The 18,812-nt window shown below is 48.7% G+C and overlaps 2 protein-coding genes across 2 annotated transcripts; both read right to left on the bottom strand.

The window, feature by feature from the left end:
* Positions 1–556: 556 nt before the first annotated feature.
* LOC132592705 (carboxypeptidase A2-like) lies at positions 557–7,674 on the bottom strand. Its single transcript, XM_060279252.1, has 4 exons — positions 7,517–7,674; positions 3,426–3,507; positions 1,900–2,034; positions 557–811 (listed from the first exon to the last, which is right to left on the bottom strand). The coding sequence occupies exons 1-4, from the start codon at positions 7,579–7,581 to the stop codon at positions 572–574; spliced, it is 522 nt and encodes a 173-aa protein (XP_060135235.1). The 5' UTR covers positions 7,582–7,674; the 3' UTR covers positions 557–571.
* Positions 7,675–10,275: 2,601 nt separating this feature from the next.
* Positions 10,276–18,383, bottom strand: SSMEM1 (serine rich single-pass membrane protein 1). The gene is made up of 3 exons (XM_060279442.1): positions 18,166–18,383; positions 15,705–15,762; positions 10,276–10,840 (listed from the first exon to the last, which is right to left on the bottom strand). Exons 1-3 carry the CDS (start codon positions 18,361–18,363, stop codon positions 10,413–10,415), a joined length of 684 nt encoding a protein of 227 aa, XP_060135425.1. The 5' UTR covers positions 18,364–18,383; the 3' UTR covers positions 10,276–10,412.
* Positions 18,384–18,812: the final 429 nt, after the last annotated feature.

Genomic DNA, 18,812 nt, shown 5'->3' on the forward strand with positions numbered 1-18,812 from the left:
GAGAGAGAGAGAGAGAGAGAGAGAGAATGTTGTATCTGGGGAAAAGTGTTGGGTGTAAAGCAACAGCACTTGCAGTAAGTATTTTGCCTGTATCATCCTTGCTGCTGCATGGAACAACAATGCATGACCGAGACCTTGCATCTGTAAGTAAAGCATTTTAAACTTACTTAGCAGTGTGTGGTCTGTTCCTTGCAAAAGAGGGGAGTGTTGTAACGGGGTAAGAAAGGTCTAACAAACTATATTCCTAACGCTACACCGCTGTGCAACTTTTATGAGTTTAATTCTCTGCTACTGGTGTGCTAGCCCCACCTTTCGAATCCAGGCACCCAGCCATTTCTTTTTGGTGTCCGTCCACCCACCCACGTGAGTCCATTCAGTTATTTAATTCCCAACGGATACCGACTTAGGCGGGCCATCAATCTGACTCAGCAGGAGGCGTCTTCCTAACGTCCCTTAATCTTACAGATGAGTGACAGCACGTTGCCCTCACTGTAACAGCACGGCAGATTTGGCACGCCAGGCAAAGGCACACAGGACTGGCTCTCTGGGGCCACCTGATTGCCAGGACCAACTACCTACAGTTGAAACGGGCATTTGGTGGTGCAAGAGCAGGCCCATGGGTCTCTGCCTCCCCACCATCTCCATCTTGAGTTTGAAGAGAAAGACAAAAGAGGCGGGTTAGAGGAGGTGAGCAAATCCTTATCCCACTTACAGATTCCAAGGGGTGATATGCGGCATAGTTGAAACTGTCGCTGCCACGGTCCCTCCGCTCGTTGAGGTTCATCTCTCGGGCTTCTTCATCCACAATAGCCTAGGGCAAGAACACCTGTCAGGATGGGGAAATCCTTTGTGCGTGTGTTATCTCTCCCAAGAGCTGGAGCTCATAACAACAACAACAACAACAACAACAACAACAACAATTTATTATTTATACCCCGCCCATCTGGGCGGCGTCCAACAAAATATTGAAATACAATGGTCTGTTAAACATTAAAAGCTTCCCTAAACATAACCTCTTTTTTTTCTTTCTTTCTTTAGTAAATTTAAATTTTATTGAAAAGCAATCAAATCATACAAATCATACATAAACAATAATCAAAATAAATTACAATCGAATAAACCCAAATAAACCTAAATAATAATAATAGGGAAAAAAGAAAACCCTGATTACCCTTCACCCCCCAATGCCCTCCCCCCTGAGACTTCCCTCCGCTGTTTCCTCGACTTTTGTTTCCAATTTTACTTCAGTTCTGCAAGTATAATTAATTACTTATTCCTCTGTATATGTTCTTTGCATGCATTCTGTTTTTATATACTTTCCTATCCCCCTATCTTCTTTATCTCCACTTTTTATCTTTTATCAAACTTCATACCTTTTTATTCTAAGCATGAGAGCATATCCTCTCTTACATAATATTTCTTTATGTATTCATCAAAACATTCCCACTCGCTTCTTAATGTTTGTTTCGACCGATTTCTCAAAGCTGCTGTCAATTTGGCCATTAATAAGTACTCTCATGCCCCACCCAAAATGAAATCTAATATGATTTATTTTTTCAGAAAGTTACAGGATGCTGCGCTCCATGCTGCAACATTACTGCTGCTACTAATTTACTGTATTCTTATTTATTAATGGTGCCCAACCTTGGACTTCGAAGAGTCTCCAGTTTGGGAGGGATTTTAAAAACTCGGAAGCAGCCACCCCTCTTTGCTGTATGCTCCGAGTATATTTCACTGTATAAAGTATATGGCACTACTTCTCATGAAATATAATGCTGCTAAGGTCAGCTAAGGTCAAATCCACACCATACTTTTAAAGCATTCCTAACAGACTTAATAGACATAAGGCTTCACGGTAGATTCCCGCCCCCCCCCCACCTCTTTTTTTCCTTTTCCTACCTGGACATCCTCAATTAGGACGGAGTACTTGATTTGATGGGACTCCAGGAAGGCTTTGACATCTTGCAGGCAGGCAAAGGGGACTTGGACATCCGCTGGGCGACCAGGATATGAAGGGAAACGCCAGAAATCGAGCTAACAAGCGAAGACAAGCCAAAAAAAAAGTGAGTTAATGAATCGTCGAAAGAAATGGCATAGGCTCCAACTCCCCTAAAAATGCCAGGACTGTCGCAAAACCCTGAAGCCATCACAGCTTCTCGCGGCCACGGAGAGCCCCAAATTCCCATCTTTGTTGAGGTACACTAGCCAGAAATGGCTTAGAATCATAGAATCATAGAGTTGGAACAGACCACAAGGGCCATCCAGTCCAACCCCCTGCCAAGCAGGAAACACCACCAAAGCATTCCTGACAGATGGTCGTCAAGCCTCCGCTTAAAGACCTCCAAAGAAGGAGGAGGCTTAATGATGGGGAAGCATGAGGGGGGGGCATTGCCTCCTTTGTCGCTACTCCTGGGAGACGGAGAAGGCAGTCAAGTCGAACCCAACATGGGAGGGCCATTTGGACCTGCAGGGACTGTGTACCTGTTGATTTCAGATACAGTGCATAGCTGCCAAGTCTCCCGTATTCCCCGGGAAACCCCCGTTTTTCCAGCTGTTCCCAGCCAAAAAACCCGGATTTTTTTGTTTTTCCCTGGTTTATTCTGGCGCGGCGGCCATTTTGGAACTGGGCGGAGCATGCTCAGAAGCGACTTTTGATGCTGCTTTGCCCAGTTCCAAAATGGCTGCAGCGCGACTTCTGGTGCGACGGCCATTTTGGAACAGGGCAGAGCAGCATCGAAAGTAGCTTCTGAGCATGCTCCGCCCAGTTCCAAAATGGCGGCAGTGCTACTTCCGGCCTGCTACTTCCGGTCCAGTCCCTTATTTCTCAGGCCGGAACTTGGCAGCTATGTACAGTGGTACCTCGACTTACGAATTTAATCTGTTCCGAATGGACCTTCGTAAGTCGAAAAATTCGTAAGTCGAAGCCAATGGGGGGGATTTTAAAAAATCGTAAGTCGAAAAAATCCTATCTAAACCGCATCCAAAATGGCGGATGGAACTCTGTTCATAACTCGAAACATTCATAGGTCGAGTCATTCGTAAGTCGAGGTACCACTGTATAATTAGGACTCTGAGCAGGAACCGGGTGATCGCTACTTCCATACGCACATCCCTAATTACAGCCTCTCTCTTTGTGTGGAGTTTGTGAATGCCTTGCAGAGGCAGCCTAAGCTTGAAAATTAAGTATAATAAGCAAAAGAAGAAACAGACACTCCTCTGAGGAAGTCACTGCAATTATAGGTGTTATTACTTGTGAACTTTTAAGGAACTGCAGTTATTCAAAGCGTAGCCTGGGCTTCTGAGCTGAGTTTCCAGGGTGTTCTTTGTCCAGAGGCTCTGTCAGTCTCCAAGCAAGATGTCACCCCCAACCATTCACATTCAGGATGGATAATTAGCCAACACCCCCAAGAGGAAAAACCACACACCTGGAGAGGTTCCAGAGCTTCAAGCTGCTTCAGGAGGCGGACTTGTTCATCGTTGCTTGGCTCCAGCCGGAGAACTTGATCACTAAAAGATTTTAAAAATAGTACTTAGCTCAGCTCTTTGTTGCGCTGCGCTGCACTGCACTGCACTTTTATCGAAGGTAGATTTACCGCACAGGGAAGCCAACGCGAGCTTGATGTGAACCTACCAAGTCCGATATTCTCAAAACACGACCTGGACCAAAATGCAGGTCTCCCCCAAAATTTGCTGTTCTCTGAATTTTGTGGTGCTGTTCCCTGACCAGGCAATATGTACAAAAATGTCTGTGTGCCTGTGCTATTGTTCTAGAAAATGAGGTGCCGGAACTCAGCATGAACGCCTCCCTTGAGAGAGCCAGTGTGGTGCAGTGGTTAAGAGTGGTAGACTCGTAATCTGGGGGACCGGGTTCGTTAGCCGCTTTGAGACTCCTTCGGGTAGTGATAAAGCGGGATATCAAATCCAAACTCTTCTTCTTCTTCGTGTTCTCTTATAATGACAATGGCACCCACCTAAGAGGTGCCGGAACTGAGTTCCGGTGAGTTTTGGCTTTAAAAAAAGCCCAGGCGTGTGGTGTACTGAAAAATGTGCATGGTAGAGAAAATCACACAGACAAACGCATTATATTAAGGAACCTTCGTCTAAACGTGTTGTGTTTTAGGAGAAATGCACGGCAATATGGTGACCGATTTCCATGAGTCCTTCTCAAAAAAAACAGTCACCAACTTGCAAACTGGAATGCTTTCTTTGGTGCTTTTCAAGCAGACAGAGCAGGAGATCCAGAGAGAGAGAGAGGGGGGGGGGACTAGCACTCCTACAGGTGTGCATAACCCCTGTGCCACATTTACAAAGGTCCGTATAGTTAAAGCTATGGTTTTCCCAGTAGTGATGTATGGAAGTGAGAGCTGGACCATAAAGAAGGCTGATCGCCGAAGAATGGATGCTTTTGAATTATGGTGCTGGAGGAGACTCTTGAGAGTCCCATGGACTGCAAGAAGATCAAACCTATCCATTCTGAAGGAAATCAGCCCTGAGTGCTCACTGGAAGGACAGATCCTGAAGCTGAGGCTCCAATACTTTGGCCACCTCACGAGAAGAGAAGACTCCCTGGAGAAGACCCTGATGTTGGGAAAGATGGAGGGCACAAGGAGAAGGGGACGACAGAGGATAAGATGGTTGGACAGTGTTCTCGAAGCTACGGACATGAGTTTGACCAAACTGCGGGAGGCAGTGCAAGACAGGAGTGCCTGGCGTGCTCTGGTCCATGGGGTCACGAAGAGTGGGACACGACTAAACGACTAAACAACAACAAAACTGGTACTCTCCTCTTTACAGCATGAGCTGGGGGTGGGGCGAATCTCCCACACCGCTGTTCGACAATAAATCTGGTTATGCCTGATCTTTGGTGTAAGACTCCTTTTTCTCACAGAGAAACTCGAATCTCTCTGGGGAAGATCCCTGGGTCATTTTTGTCCAACACCCATGTCTGAACTATGGTGGAACCCAGGGAGACAAAATTGTCTACCACCTCAAGTGTGTGTCAGGAGCAATGCCTCGATGCCTCCCACATGTGGTTTTGGGTATCACACAGCAGCACAGAACTCCAAACAAAGGTGCAGGGCCGTCTTACCCATAGGGATGTGGGGCACCCAGGCGCCGGGCTCTCAGGGGCACCAGTTCGAGAGTCCGGGGCCTGAGAGTTGAGTCCAGGGAAGAGCCCGCCCGTTGGTCAGAGTGCCACTCTTTTGTTGCGGGCGGCTCTGCGCCGCGGGTTCAGGGGCGACTGATCCAGCAAGACGCTGAGGCAGCAGGCCAGCTTCGCCCTCCTGCATGCCTGGCACTGGGCAACCTGAGGAGGGGGTGCCGGGCGGATCTTTGCACCCGGGTGCCACATATGCTTAAGACAGCCCTGCAAAAATGCTCTCTCCCAAGAAGAAGAAGAGAAGAGTTTGGATTTGATATCCCGCTTTATCACTACTGGAAGAAGTCTCAAAGCGGCTAACATTCTCCTTTCCCTTCCTCCCCCACAACAACCACTCTGTGAGGTGAGTGGGGCTGAGAGACTTCAGAGAAGTGTGACTAGCCCAAGGTCACCCAGCAGCTGCATGTGGAGGAGCGGAGACGCGAACCCAGTTCCCCAGATTATGAGTCTACCGCTCTTAACCACTACACCACACCAAGCCCACATTCCCAGCATGTTTGCACTCCTGTCTCAGGGACGTGTACGCTGGCTTGGTCACATTAACAGAATGGAGGATGGCAGGATCCCCAAGGATGTCCTCTGGCGTCAGGCACCAGACAAACGTGACATGAAGGCTGGCAGTACCAACTGTGCCGTGTGGAAATCCCTTGCAGGTGGCCACTGTGCCCAGAGACAGTGACTCCATAGCAGTGACCAGAGGAGGAGGAATGACCGCTGGGAGGAGTGCAGAGAGAAGTAACGCCCTGGTGCATCTGCGACAGCACAATCGGATGCCTTCATCTGCCCCGGCTGCAACTAAACATGTCTCTCCTGCATCCTGCAGCCACAGCAGGCGCTGCAACCAGGGGCAGAGGAAGGGGGTGCCGTGGATATGGGCCGCCCCGGGTGTCACCACTGAAGGGGGTGACAAAATGCTGGGCGGCACTCACTGCGGCGCCTGCAGCGCGCCCGAGCCACACATCTCTCCTGGGAGAGACGTGGTTGCTTAGGCGTGCTGCAGGCTCCACGCTGCCCAAATGGTCCGCCCACTGCCTCCCTCTCCCAGCTGTAGGGAGGAGGCAGGCAGACTCCGGAGGCCCTGCGGTGTGCCCTGTCCTCTCCCGGCCCCTGTGGGTGGCTCGCCCCGCCCCAGGCACCCAAGCGGCTTCCTCCGCTGCTGGCTGCAACCTTCCATCAGCTCGACCTCACCCCCAAAGGCCCACTCCTCCAATGTGTCCCAAGACAGACAGATGCCAACAATTCACAACTTATGTCTGAATTGTAATATGGAAAGAGTTGATCTCCGTTATGGCATTGAGCTGTTGTTGTTTTTCGGGGAGGGTGTGTGTGCCCGGTTCGGATTGCCCAACTAGAGTTGATTCCGAGCTTTCATACAACAAACCTGCGCCCCCTCCACTTTTTGCAGCAAGGTGAGTGTCACAGGCGCAATAGCGGCTACTCTAGAGTAAAGACTCCTCACGACGTTGCCTTTTCATGCTTTTATTCAGTGCAAACTATTTACAGTGCAGAGTCAGCACTATGTACATGTTGTCAGTCTTGGTCAGAACCTCCGAATGGAGATTCCCGTGTTTTCCTCCAACAAAGTAGCCTGGGAACATTGAATCTCCGCCCCCGGCGCTTTTTGCGCAATTCCGGGGTCGGCGGGAGCGGTCTTCTGGTCGCGCTTTCCCTGCTTCCCATTTCCTCTCCTGAGCGGAGCAGTGGCTCTGCTACCCTACCTGAGCTGTGCCTTCTACTTCCTGATTCCCCGCTAGAGACATCCCCCTCCCCGCTCACACTGGCGCTGGGAGATGAGCTTGTGCTCAGGATGGGAGGAGGCTGTCTGTAGCTGCTCTCCCTCACAGTGAGTGTTGGGGAAATGCCCCGGAAAGTGTGAGATGACATTTGCTAAGTCATCCCTGTAAACGAATCAGGACGGATGCTTGCTGAACCTAGAAGCAATCTTCCCGAGGGCATAGGAAGGTATTTTGAGGTTGCCCCAAACACAAACATATTCTAAGTAGCAGCTTACCCCAATCTCCAGATCAGCTACAAAACTGCCAGCAGGGGAAGCCTGAGCCCCGGAGTCTGCTGGTATTGCAGTGTTTGAAAAGCACATACCCTCCAACATTCCTCTGATGAAAACTGGGAGGCATATCTTTTGGTGCTGACCAAGTCAGCTGGCTTGCATGGAAGAGTGTGACCAAAAGGTGTGTGTCCCCACTTGCAAGCACCAGAGCCAACGCTGGCTCATCCCAGGACATCGCAGGATCAAATCAGAAGCTGGGATGGCTTCTGTGATTCCAGGAATTTCGGAGGATACGAAAGCAGCAAAGAGAGCGTTCCAGAAACAGTGGGGTCCAAAGGAGAACTCACCCAGCAAATGTTTGCAGTCCCTGGGAAGCCCCAACAAGGGCCGCAAGAAGCAGAAACAGCCTCATGTTTGGAAAGTTGTTCAGAAGCGGAGGAACGACGCTTCGGCGAGGCTGTATTTAAGCTGCGTGTGCTGCCCAAGCCTTTCCAAAGAGGTTGCATGTGTTTAAATTCCCATGTCACGTCTGAAAGGTTCAAGGCACCTAGGCAGATAAGGGAGTGAGTATCTTTTCCCTTGGAAAGTCTTGCTTGCCTTGATGTAATGATATAATTAATGGGTGGACCTTGATCAGCAAGGCTGGGGCGCAGGAGGCAGGAGCCCTCGGGGCACGGTAGTAAACAGCAAAATTGCAGAAGTGTCCAAGCGACTGGATGTGGCCCGGGTATTCCAGAGTCAGCCTATTTAGAGGAAGCCAACTGGGTCAGAGTGCTGGTGTAGCTAACCCAGGCGTGGGCAATCTTTGGCCATCCAAACGTTCCTGAACTACAATGGCCATCATCCCTAGCCACTGGTCATTACTGCTGCAGCTGATGGGAGTTGTAGTTCTGCAACCTCTGGAGGGCCAAAGGTTCCCAGAATGTCCCGCTTCTCCTTAGGACGTCCCTATTTTCACCGGAGGAATGTTGGCGGGTGTGGAGTTATCTGAAGCCGTCTGGAGGCAATCCTGTATAGGGAAGGCTTTTTAAAAAATAATGTTTAATGTTTTAATTATGTTTTTACATATGTTGGAAGCTGCCCAGAGTGGCTGGGGCAACCCAGTAAGAGGTGTGGGGTATAAATAGTAAAATTACCTTTACGGAATGGGACGTCCCTATTTTCATTGGAGAAATGTTGGAGGGTAGGGGTAAGGCTAAATTGGAGGAGGAGGGGGGTTGGCAGCACAATAGCTATGTTCTACATCAGGCATCCCCAAACTTGGCCTTCCAGATGTTTTGGGACTACAGTTCCCATCATCCCTGACCACTGGTCCTGTTAGCTAGGGATGATGGGAGTTGTAGTCCCAAAACATCTGGAGAGCCAAGTTTGGGGATGCCTGTTCTACGTCCACGTCCAGGGGTGATATGCCTTTAAATACCACTTGCTGAGGAGAAAAGTTGTTTTTTTTTAAAAATGATTTTTCCCCCCAGGGAAGTATTTATCGTGCTTTTAATATTTTGTTGGGAGCCGCCCAGAATGGTTGGAGCAGCCCAGTCAGATGAGGCACATATTATTATTGTTATTGTTATTATCATCATTATAATATCCCACGAAGAATTTCAAAACATGCTGGCCGCGCCCATGCAGGGTCGCACATAAGCAACTCCCACTTCACGGGACTGCAGTCTGCAAGTGCTCTTAAATTTATTAGGACTAAAAATAGATTAATTGCATTCAAAAACAAGGTGTCAGGGAATGGTCTGAATCAGAGGATTGGGAAATGCATTCTCAGGCAGATCAGCTCTTCTCTGAAGAGGACCAGGGGAGGGGGAAGATTCTCTCCCCCCCCCTCCAGTTTTGAGCAGTTTCAGGAGCAGAGAGAGACACAGACACTGAGCAGCTTCAACAGGAGTTGCCTAGTTACGAGATAATGGAAAGAGAAACAGAAGGGAGGGAACAGCCAGCGGAGACGGCACTGGAGAGTTTAGGAGACCCTTGCTCCCCAAGAACTAGGAGGTCCGTCCATATTAGACAACAACGAATGCAGAGAGGAGGAGGAACTTCCTGTTGGTGCCCAGGATGTGGCTGGGGGCGGATTTAGAGTAGCCAACTGCCCTCCTTGTGGAGAAATGTGGATTTTTGCTTGCAACCAGATGACTGACTCATAGAGTTGGAAGAGACCACAAGGGCCATCCAGTCCAACCCCCTGCCAAGCAGGAAACACCATCAAAGCATTCTTGACATATGCCTGTCAAGCCTCTGCTTAAAGACCTCCAAAGAAGGAGACTCCACCACACTTCTTGGCAGCAAATTCCACTGTCGAACAGCTCTTACTGTCAGGAAGTTCTTCCTAATGTTTAGGTGGAATCTTCTTTCTTGTAGTTTGAATCCATTACTCCGTGTCCGCTTCTCTGGAGCAGCAGAAAACAACCTTTCACCCTCCTCTATATGACATCATTTTATATATTTGAACATGGCTATCATATCACCCCTTAACCTTCTCTTCTCCAGGCTAAACATACCCAGCTCCCTAAGCCGTTCCTCATAAGGCATTGTTTCCAGGCCTTTGACCATTTTGGTTGCCCTCCTCTGGACACGTTCCAGCTTGTCAGTATCCTTCTTGAACTGTGGTGCCCAGAACTGGACACAGTACTCCAGGTGAGGTCTGACCAGAGCAGAATACAGTGGTACTATTACTTCCCTTGATCTAGATGCTATACTCCTATTGATGCAGCCCAGAATTGCATTGGCTTTTTAAGCTGCTGCATCACACTGTTGACTCATGTCAAGTTTGTGGTCTACCAGGACTCCTAGATCCTTTTCACATGTACTGCTCTCAAGCCAGGTGTCTCCCATCCTGTATTTGTGCCTTTCATTTTTATTTTGCCCAAGTGTAGTACTGAATTAAGAAAGGACTATGAAATAGAAACTGCTCGTTAATTCTTGTCTGTGAAGTTACCAAAGGGAGGGGAGGACTCTCCATGCCCGACAAAATGCGGCTTCTTCCCGATGGCATCATTCAGTCAGGCAAACGGTGTTTCCACAAGCTGGCCGCCTTCCCAGCATGTTGCAAAGAGGAGGATGCTATGTGGTATATATAGGAGCTTTATTGACATGAGTCAGCCCTCAGTCACCTCTCAGAGGTGCGAGCCACCCACCCCACCCTCCTTGCCCAGGCAAACAACCCTTGAAGGAAGCGCGGGCGAAAGCGGGTTGCGTGTGGACATTGTCGCCCTTCCCCGGAAGGGACTCTCCTCGGGATCAGTTGTGCTTCCCTGGAGAACACCATTCTGGGTCAAAGAAGTGCTGGGCCAGCCACTCTCTCGTCCTCTTGGCTTTGCAGCGGGGACACGCTTCCTCTGGCATCCAGGGGACACGCCTGGGGCTCCTCTCCCTCACCACCATCTTCCTCCCTCTCGCACTGGAGGCGCTGCCGTCGGTGTCAGCCGTCTGGCTGCCTTTCCACGAGGACACCTGCGACTCCGAGGAGACCACAGAGTCGCTGTCGCAGAAGCTTTGCTGGCTGACCTTGGAGAGGCGCTCCTTCGTCTCCTTCCTGGGAGGAGGAGAACTGGGGGACGCCTCGTCCTCGGCGGTGTCTCTTTCACACTCTCCCGCAAACAGCTTCCTTAGGCACCCCAGGATACCGCACCCACTGTCTTGACACCTGTCGGTGGGGTCCTGGCAACCTAGCAGGAATCAGGGGAGAGATAGGGATGAGGGAGTTATTTTTGCAGTGGAGAAATAGCAACGCTGCCATCCACTTTAACCTTAGGTCCATAGCTGCCAAGTTCCGGCCTGAGAAATAAGGGCCTGGACCGGAAGTAGCAGACCGGAAGTAGCGCTGCCGCCATTTTGGAACTGGGCGGAGCATGCTCAGAAGCTACTTTTGATGCTGCTCTGCCCTGTTCCAAAATGGCCGCCACACCAGAAGTCACGCTGCAGCCATTTTGGAACTGGGAAAAGCAGCATCAAAAGTCGCTTCTGAGCATTCTACGCCCAGTTCCAAAATGGCCGCCGCGCCAGAATAAACCGGGGGAAACAAAAAAATCTGTTTTTTCGGCTGGGGACAGCCGGAAAAACGGGGGTTTCCCGGGGAATACGGGAGACTTGGCAGCTATGCTTAGGTCAGTGGTTCTCAAAGAGCATCACGACCATGCTGTCATACCCTCCAACATATCTCCAGTGAAAAGAGGGACACCCCAGAGGGGGACCTTCCAAGATCAAATCAGAAACCGGGACAGCTTCTGTAATTCTGGGAAATCGGAACACTTAATAATAATAATAATAATAATAATAATAATAATAATAATAATAATTTATTTATACCCCGCCCATATGGGCGGCTTCCAACAAAATATTAAAACACAGCAGTCCATCAAGCATTAAAAGCTTCCGTAAACAGGGCTGCCTTCAGATGTCTTCTAAAAGTCTGGTAGTAGTTGTTCTCTTTGACATCTGGTGGGAGGGCGTTCCACAGGGCAGGTGCCACTACCAAGAAGGCCCTCTGCCTAGTTCCCTGTAACTTGGCTTCTTGCAGCGAGGAAACCTTGGAAGGTCTGTGCTGGTGTTAAGTGGGGGGGGGGCAATTCCCGGGTGAGAGACTACTCAACAGCCCAGCTCGTCGGGGTGAAAGTCCCCCGTGGGTCCATGCGGGCAGTTAAAGAAGGAAGCTCCAGCCAAGTCATTTGGAGCAAAACAGCGGTCAGTAGACCATGATCTTTATTGTTGCGTAATAGGTCCCCACAGGAGTAAGAACCCCGAGCATGGGGCGATATCCTTTTTTAAAACTCCCCTCTTTCCCCCAGAAGACACTTTGAGAGGCATCATTGCCACATCATCACTACATCACTAGCATGTCACAATTGGGGAGGGGTATACAAGGGACAAGTAGATAAATAGGGACCGCTCCGGCGGGAAGGTAAACGGCGTTTCCGTGCGCTGCTCTGGTTCGCCAGAAGCAGCTTTGTCATGCTGTCCACATGACCCGGAAGCTGTCTGCGGACAAACGCCGGCTCCCTCGGCCTATAGAGCGAGATGAGCAACCCCAGAGTTGGACACGACTGGACCTGATGGTCAGGGGGCCCTTTACCTTTATACAAGGGACATGAGTCTAAACCACTGAGCCTAGGGCTTGCCGATCGGGAGGTCAGCAGTTCGAATCCCCATGACAGGGTGAGCTCCCGTTGTTTGGTCCCAGCTCCTGCCCACCTAGCAGTTCGAAAGCAGGACAAAGTGCAAGTAGATAAAGAGGTACCACTCCAGCGGGAAGGTAAATGGCGTTTCCGTGTGCTGCTTTGGTTTCGCCAGAAGCGGCTTAGTCATGCTGGCCACATGACCTGGAAAAACTGTCTGCGGACAAACACCGGCTCCCTCGACCAATAAAGCGAGATGAGTGCCGCAACCCTAGAGTCGTTTGCGACTGGACTTAACTGTCAGGGGTCCTTTACCTTTTACTTTTTATACAAGGGTTACACAAGTTCAACATGAGGTCACTTTATCAGACACCTTTCCCATCACCTCTTAAGTCCCCATCACCGGAAGAACAATAAAACGCTTGACATATCCTTGCCCTCAGGACTTGTATGGAGATGGGCTTTCAGAACACCTGACTTGCTCAACTGCCTCTGCTCTAAAAGGTAAAGGTAAAGGGGCCCCTGACCATCACGTCCAGTCGTGTCTGACTCTGGGGTTGCGGCGCTCATCTCGCTCTATAGGCCGAGGGAGCCAGCGTTTGTCCGCAGACAGCTTCCGGGTCATGTGGCCAGCATGACTAAGCCGCTTCTGGCAAACCAGAGCAGCACACGGAAACGCCGTTTACCTTCCCGCTATAGCGGTCCCTATTTATCTACTTGCACTTTGATGTGCTTTCGAACTGCTAGGTGGGCAGGAGCTGGGACCAAGCAATGGGAGCTCACCCCATTGCAGGGATTCGAACCGCCGACCTTCTGATCAGCAAGCCCTAGGCTCAGTGGTTTAACCACAGCGCCACCTGACTTGCTCAACTGCCTCTGCTCTACGGATGTCTATTGTTGGGGTGGGGTGCCATGTATTTGCTCTCACATTTGGGGAATTATGGCGGGATGCCCTGTTCCTGCTTCCTGCGTGACTTCCTGCTTCTTGGTTCATGGAGGGAGGTGGAGCCCAAACTCACCTTTCTTTAAGGGTTAAAATGGCATTGGAATGAGGAGAGTCATTTAAATCTACCAAGTTATAAAGCTAGGTATCTTCCCTGAGCTGTCAAGTCGAAAGGATACATCCAGGCATAATATTTGTAACATTGTAACAACTTTAAAGATGTAACACACACACACACCCCTTCCCAAATTGTCATTTCTGTAACACTGGTATGGCAGGAGAGGATGGCAAGCAATATTCAAGGACCAGTAAAGAAACATTTACAGTGGAACCTCGATTTATGAACACCCCGGTTTACGACTTTTTGGTTTACGAACGCCGCGGACCCATCTGGAACGGATTAATTCACTTTCCATTACAGTGGAACCTCGGTTTATGAACACCTCGGTTTATGAATTTTCAGTTTATGAACGCCGCGGACCCATCTGGAATGGATTAATTTACTTTCCATTACTTTCAATGGGAAAGTTCGCTTCAGTTTATGAACAGACTTCCGGAACCAATTACGCCCATGCTTCGGGTTAAGTACGCTTCAGGTTGAGTACTCCGCGGACCCGTCTGGAACGGATTAATCCACTTTCCATTACTTTCAATGGGAAAGTTCGCTTCAGTTTATGATCGCTTCAGTTTATGAACAGACTTCCGGAACCAATTGTGTTCATAAACCGAGGTACCACTGTATATATTTCAGTGTAGTATAGTACAGTTTAGTATCTATCTATCTATCTATCTATCTATCTATCTATCTATCTATCTATCTATCATCTATATCTAATTTGCAGAATATGGATAGGCATCTTTTCTAAGTGAGAGCAAGGTCATCAAGTGATCACGAGGGAGATCCTAATTGTGTTTTCCAATGTATTTCTTATCAATTAAAAATCTCGTGTGGTGCGAGCAAATTTTTGTTCGGAAGGTGCAGCCTGGAGAAAAAAGTTTGAGAAACGCTGCCTTAGCTGATTAACGGTGTTAGGCTGCTGGCAATTCATCCACGGATCACATTTGCGTAAGTTTTTGTAAGGGGGGGGGAAGAGAATCTGAAGGAAGAAGCACGTTTTCAGAACTCCTCTGAGCCCACCTCTTTGCTCCGCCCACTTTTCCTTCTGGCCCTGCCCATCGCTGGCATGTGGCATTCGGAAGCTTGCCCAGAAGAGAATGCGGCCCTCAGGCTGGAAGGGAAAAGGTTCCCAACCCCTGTTTTAGTAATTCAGGACCAATAGGCCAGCGGAGTAAAAACGGTCGGGTTCCAGCTTGACGGCAGCAGGCCAGCGGCTGGAGGTCAGGGCTGGAAATTGGGCTGGAAAGACAGGAAGCAGCAGCAATGAAATGGGCACCGGCAGTGAACTGCCTAGCTCCTAAGCCTTTCTCTGCCAGAAGCGGAAGCAGGAGGGAGTGAGCACAGAAAAATTATCAAACATTAGGAAGAACTTCCTGACAGTAAGAGCTGTTCGGCAGTGGAATTTGCTACCAAGGAGTGTGGTGGAGTCTCCTTCTTTGGAGGTCTTTAAGCAGAGGCTTGACAGGCATATGTCAAGAATGCTTTGATGGTGTTTCCTGCTCGGCAGGGGGTTGGACTGGATGGCCCTTGTGGTCTCTTCCAACTCTACGATTCTATGATTCTATGATTCTAATAAAGCTTCGACCAGGAGGGAAAAATCTGCACTAATCTATTGAAAATATAATCTGTCCCCCACCTAATAACAGTTAATGAATCATCTGTTTAATTAGGGTTGCCATACATACTGAATTTCCAGAATATCTGGCAGCAGTCTCTGGGCGCAGATTAAGGGGAACTCATTGGATTGACAGAAGCTGTTGAGCTTTTTATGGGGAGGATCGACCAGGATCGATCAGGGATATTGCGATCGACCGGTTGGACATCCCTGCCCTAAAATAACTCAAAAACATCAAACAACTTTGGCCTAAACTAAAAACAAGTACTAGAATTTTGGCAAAAAAATTAAAAACACATCGGAACAGCTTTGCCAAAAAAAGTTCAACATCTTTTCTGTCTGGATATGGCAATGGTAGTTTAATCCAATCTAATCCACCTATTAACTAGATCACTGTTTTGTATTTAATCCCTTGCCTATTATAAACTCACTGGGTGACATTGGAGAGCGACACTCTCTCAGCCATTGCCTCACAACTTGATCTATTCTTATTTAGTATATTTTTTAAAATTTACACACCATTTGATGGTTAAAAAACAACAACCCTCAAAGCAGTTTACAAAAGAACAAAGCAACAATGGGGTAAAATAATTATTTTGAACATTCAAAATAGGATTCTGTGATTCCAGTCGTCTCCCCCAAAGCAAACAGCACGTTATTTTAAAACTTCCAGTTGCTCCTTGACTTTTGCTTAATAATAAACGCTCCTCCTTTTTTTTGCAGCAAATGAATTAAATTTTACCTTTTGTATATCTAACCTTCTTGCATGGCTGTATTCCACCACCGCATTTCGGGACAATCTGTTCTCGGAAAATATGGGAAAGAATTCCATTTAGAACCCAATGCATATGATTCATAATTTACATGCACACTAACCCATTTGTAGCACAAATATGCAGCTTTTCTCAACCTGGAACCGTTCGTGCTTGTCCTCAAAGTGCTGCTTTCAGTCTAGAGTCATTCCAGATCCTACCATTCCCAAAGGATTAGGCTTTACCACCCCCTTATCTAGCCCCCTCACAGCTTGCTTCCAATCCCAAATCCCTTTTAAAGGAAGGTGGCAGGTGCTTCAGGAAGCGGTTTGGCATCGTCCTGGAGTTGTAACAAACAAGGTTGCTTAAGGTCGCTGCAAACGGCAGCTTTGTGAAGGGAAAGGTACCATTGTCCATTCCCAGCAACCTTTGGGATAAGGCATCTCCCATTCTTCAGCCCGGTCACTGAGGTCCAGCTCTGAGGGTCTTCTGCTAGTTCCCTCACTGTGAGAAGTGAAGTTACAGGGGACCAGGCAGAGGGCCTTCTTGGTAGTGGCACCAGATGTCAAGGAGATAAAGAAGGCAGCTCTGTATCGGGAGGGTTTTAATGTTTGGCATTTTTATATGTGCTGGAAGCCAGCCAGAGTGGCTGGGGAAACCCAGCCAGATGTGCGGGGTGTAAAAAATAAAATTATGATGATTATGATTATGTGCTTTATATGTGCAATGAATAGATGCTTTGAATGTTCAGTTTCATACGCTGGCTCTTATGGGATCTGCTCTCCGTATGTGTTGGTAAGTGTGTGTATTTCGGCATTATGTTTCCATTGTTCGTGCCAGCCTCCGCCAACCTGAGGCCCTCCAGGTATTTTGGGGTACAGCTCCAAGCAGACTCAGCCAGCACATGTGGTGTTTTTTTATCATTAGCTGGTTTGGAATCTGTTGAAGCTGTTTTTTTAAAAAAAGGAAAGCAAAATTACGCACAGTGTCCACATTGCGCATAAGGCAGAGTGGGGACCCAAGGGCCACATTCCTTCTGAAGGGCCACATCCTGGTTGTGGGCAGAGCCGGGCGATGGGGGGGGGGCAAAGCAGGCAGAGCAATGGCTGAGAATTTTTCCTTTCTACCCTGGCCTCCGTTTCAACCACACAAACATCAGAGGCTTCCAGTCATTCTCTGTGCAGGCAAGCAAAAGGCACAATCACACTTTAAGGCTGCGTTTCTGCTGAGTGGGAGGGGAGTCCCAAAGGGCAGATGGAGAGATGTGGAGGGCCGCATGCCATCCCCAGGCCTGAAATCCCCCACCATAGTATGTGGAACTCACTGCTACAAGATGTGGTGACCGCCACTGGCTTGGACGGCTTTAAAATGGGATTACACATATCAATAATGGAGGATAGTTCTGTCAATGGTTCCTAAATTATGCCAGCCAGGTGGCTGAATCCTGACAAGTACTGTTCTTGGGGGACAGGGGGCGGGCTGGTGTGGAGGACTCCCTGGTCCTGAATGGGGTAACTGTGCCCCTGAAGGACCAGGTGCGCAGCCTGGGAGTCATTTTGGACTCACAGCTGTCCATGGAGGCGCAGGTCAACTCTGTGTCCAGGGCAGCTGTTTATCAGCTCCATCTGGTACGCAGACTGAGACCCTACCTGCCCAAGGACTGTCTCATCAGAGTGGTGCATGCTCTAGTTATCTCTCGCTTGGACTACTGCAATGTGCTCTACGTGGGGCTACCTTTGAAGGTGACCCGGAAACTACAACTAATCCAGAATGCGGCAGCTAGACTGGGGACTGGGAGCGGCCGTCGAGACCACATAACACCGGTCTTGAAAGACCTACATTGGCTCCCAGTACGTTTCTGAGCACAATTCAAAGTGTTGGTGCTGACCTTTAAAGCCCTAAACGGCCTCAGCCCAGTATACCCGAAGGAGCGTCTCCACACCCATCGTTCTGCCCAGACACTGAGGTCCAGCTCTGAGGGCCTTCTGGTGGTTCCCTCACTGCGAGAAGCAAAGCTACAGGAAACCAGGCAGAGGGCCTTCTCGGTGGTGGCACCCGCCCTGTGGAACGCCCTCCCATCAGATGTCAAAGAGATAAATAACTACCTGACATTTAGAAGACATCAGGGAAGTTTATAATGTGTGACATTTTAATGTATTTTAAATTTTTGTTGGAAGCTGCCCAGAGTGGCTGGGGAAACCCAGCCAGATGGGCGGGGTACAAATAAATTATTATTATTATTATTATTATTATTATTATTATTATTATTATATCCAGGCACAGTGCAGTTGCAGGGCAGCAACAATTCGAGCGCCGGTGGTGACGAGACACCCTTCTAGACATCCAGCTGGCCACTGTTGGAAGCCAAATGCTCGACAAGACAGTACTTTGGGCTCCCCTTCTGTCCTCCGACTGCACGCAAGAGGAATACGGCTAATAAAAGACGATTACCCAGTCTGCACCGATATAGATGATCCTTATAGCAGCCACAGCCAGGCAGTAATAAAGCAGGATCTCTCCCAGACCCCAGCAGATGTCGTCTTCCTCCGGCACCTCCTCGTCGCACTCGAATTCCTCCAGGGAGCCGGTTTCCACGGGGTCTCTTGTACGTGAATAAATCCACCACAGAAAGGGGAAAGGGAATGCCATGGACCATGGGCAGGACAAAATGTCAGGTGGGGGAGTGAGGAGGCTGAAGAGGCATCAGCAGCAACAACAACAACATGGTACCCTGGCAACTGATTGTTGACAAGAGTTTGCCTCACAAGCCAGAACCATTTTCTCGCATCATTCTCGGAACCGTGGCGATAGGAAATGGAAGAAGGATGTGCCCACTAGGGTGATGGCTTTTTCATTTTTCCCCCCTCAAAAATTATTTCCTGTAGCACAAATGGATGAACTTTTGCCTATTGATGACTAAAATGAGCTATATTCCAATGAAATATTTTTTAAAAAGGTTACGGACAAACCGTTTTTAATTTTTTTGTATGCCGTTTTACCATTTCGTAAAATTGTATTAACAATTCTATATATATTTCGTATCAAATTTGGACACAACACCACATTCCACAATAGGGTATACAAATGTCACACCTGCG

The sequence above is a fragment of the Zootoca vivipara genome, chromosome 10 (genome assembly GCF_963506605.1).
Source record: "Zootoca vivipara chromosome 10, rZooViv1.1, whole genome shotgun sequence".
Taxonomy (NCBI): Eukaryota; Metazoa; Chordata; class Lepidosauria; order Squamata; family Lacertidae; genus Zootoca; species Zootoca vivipara.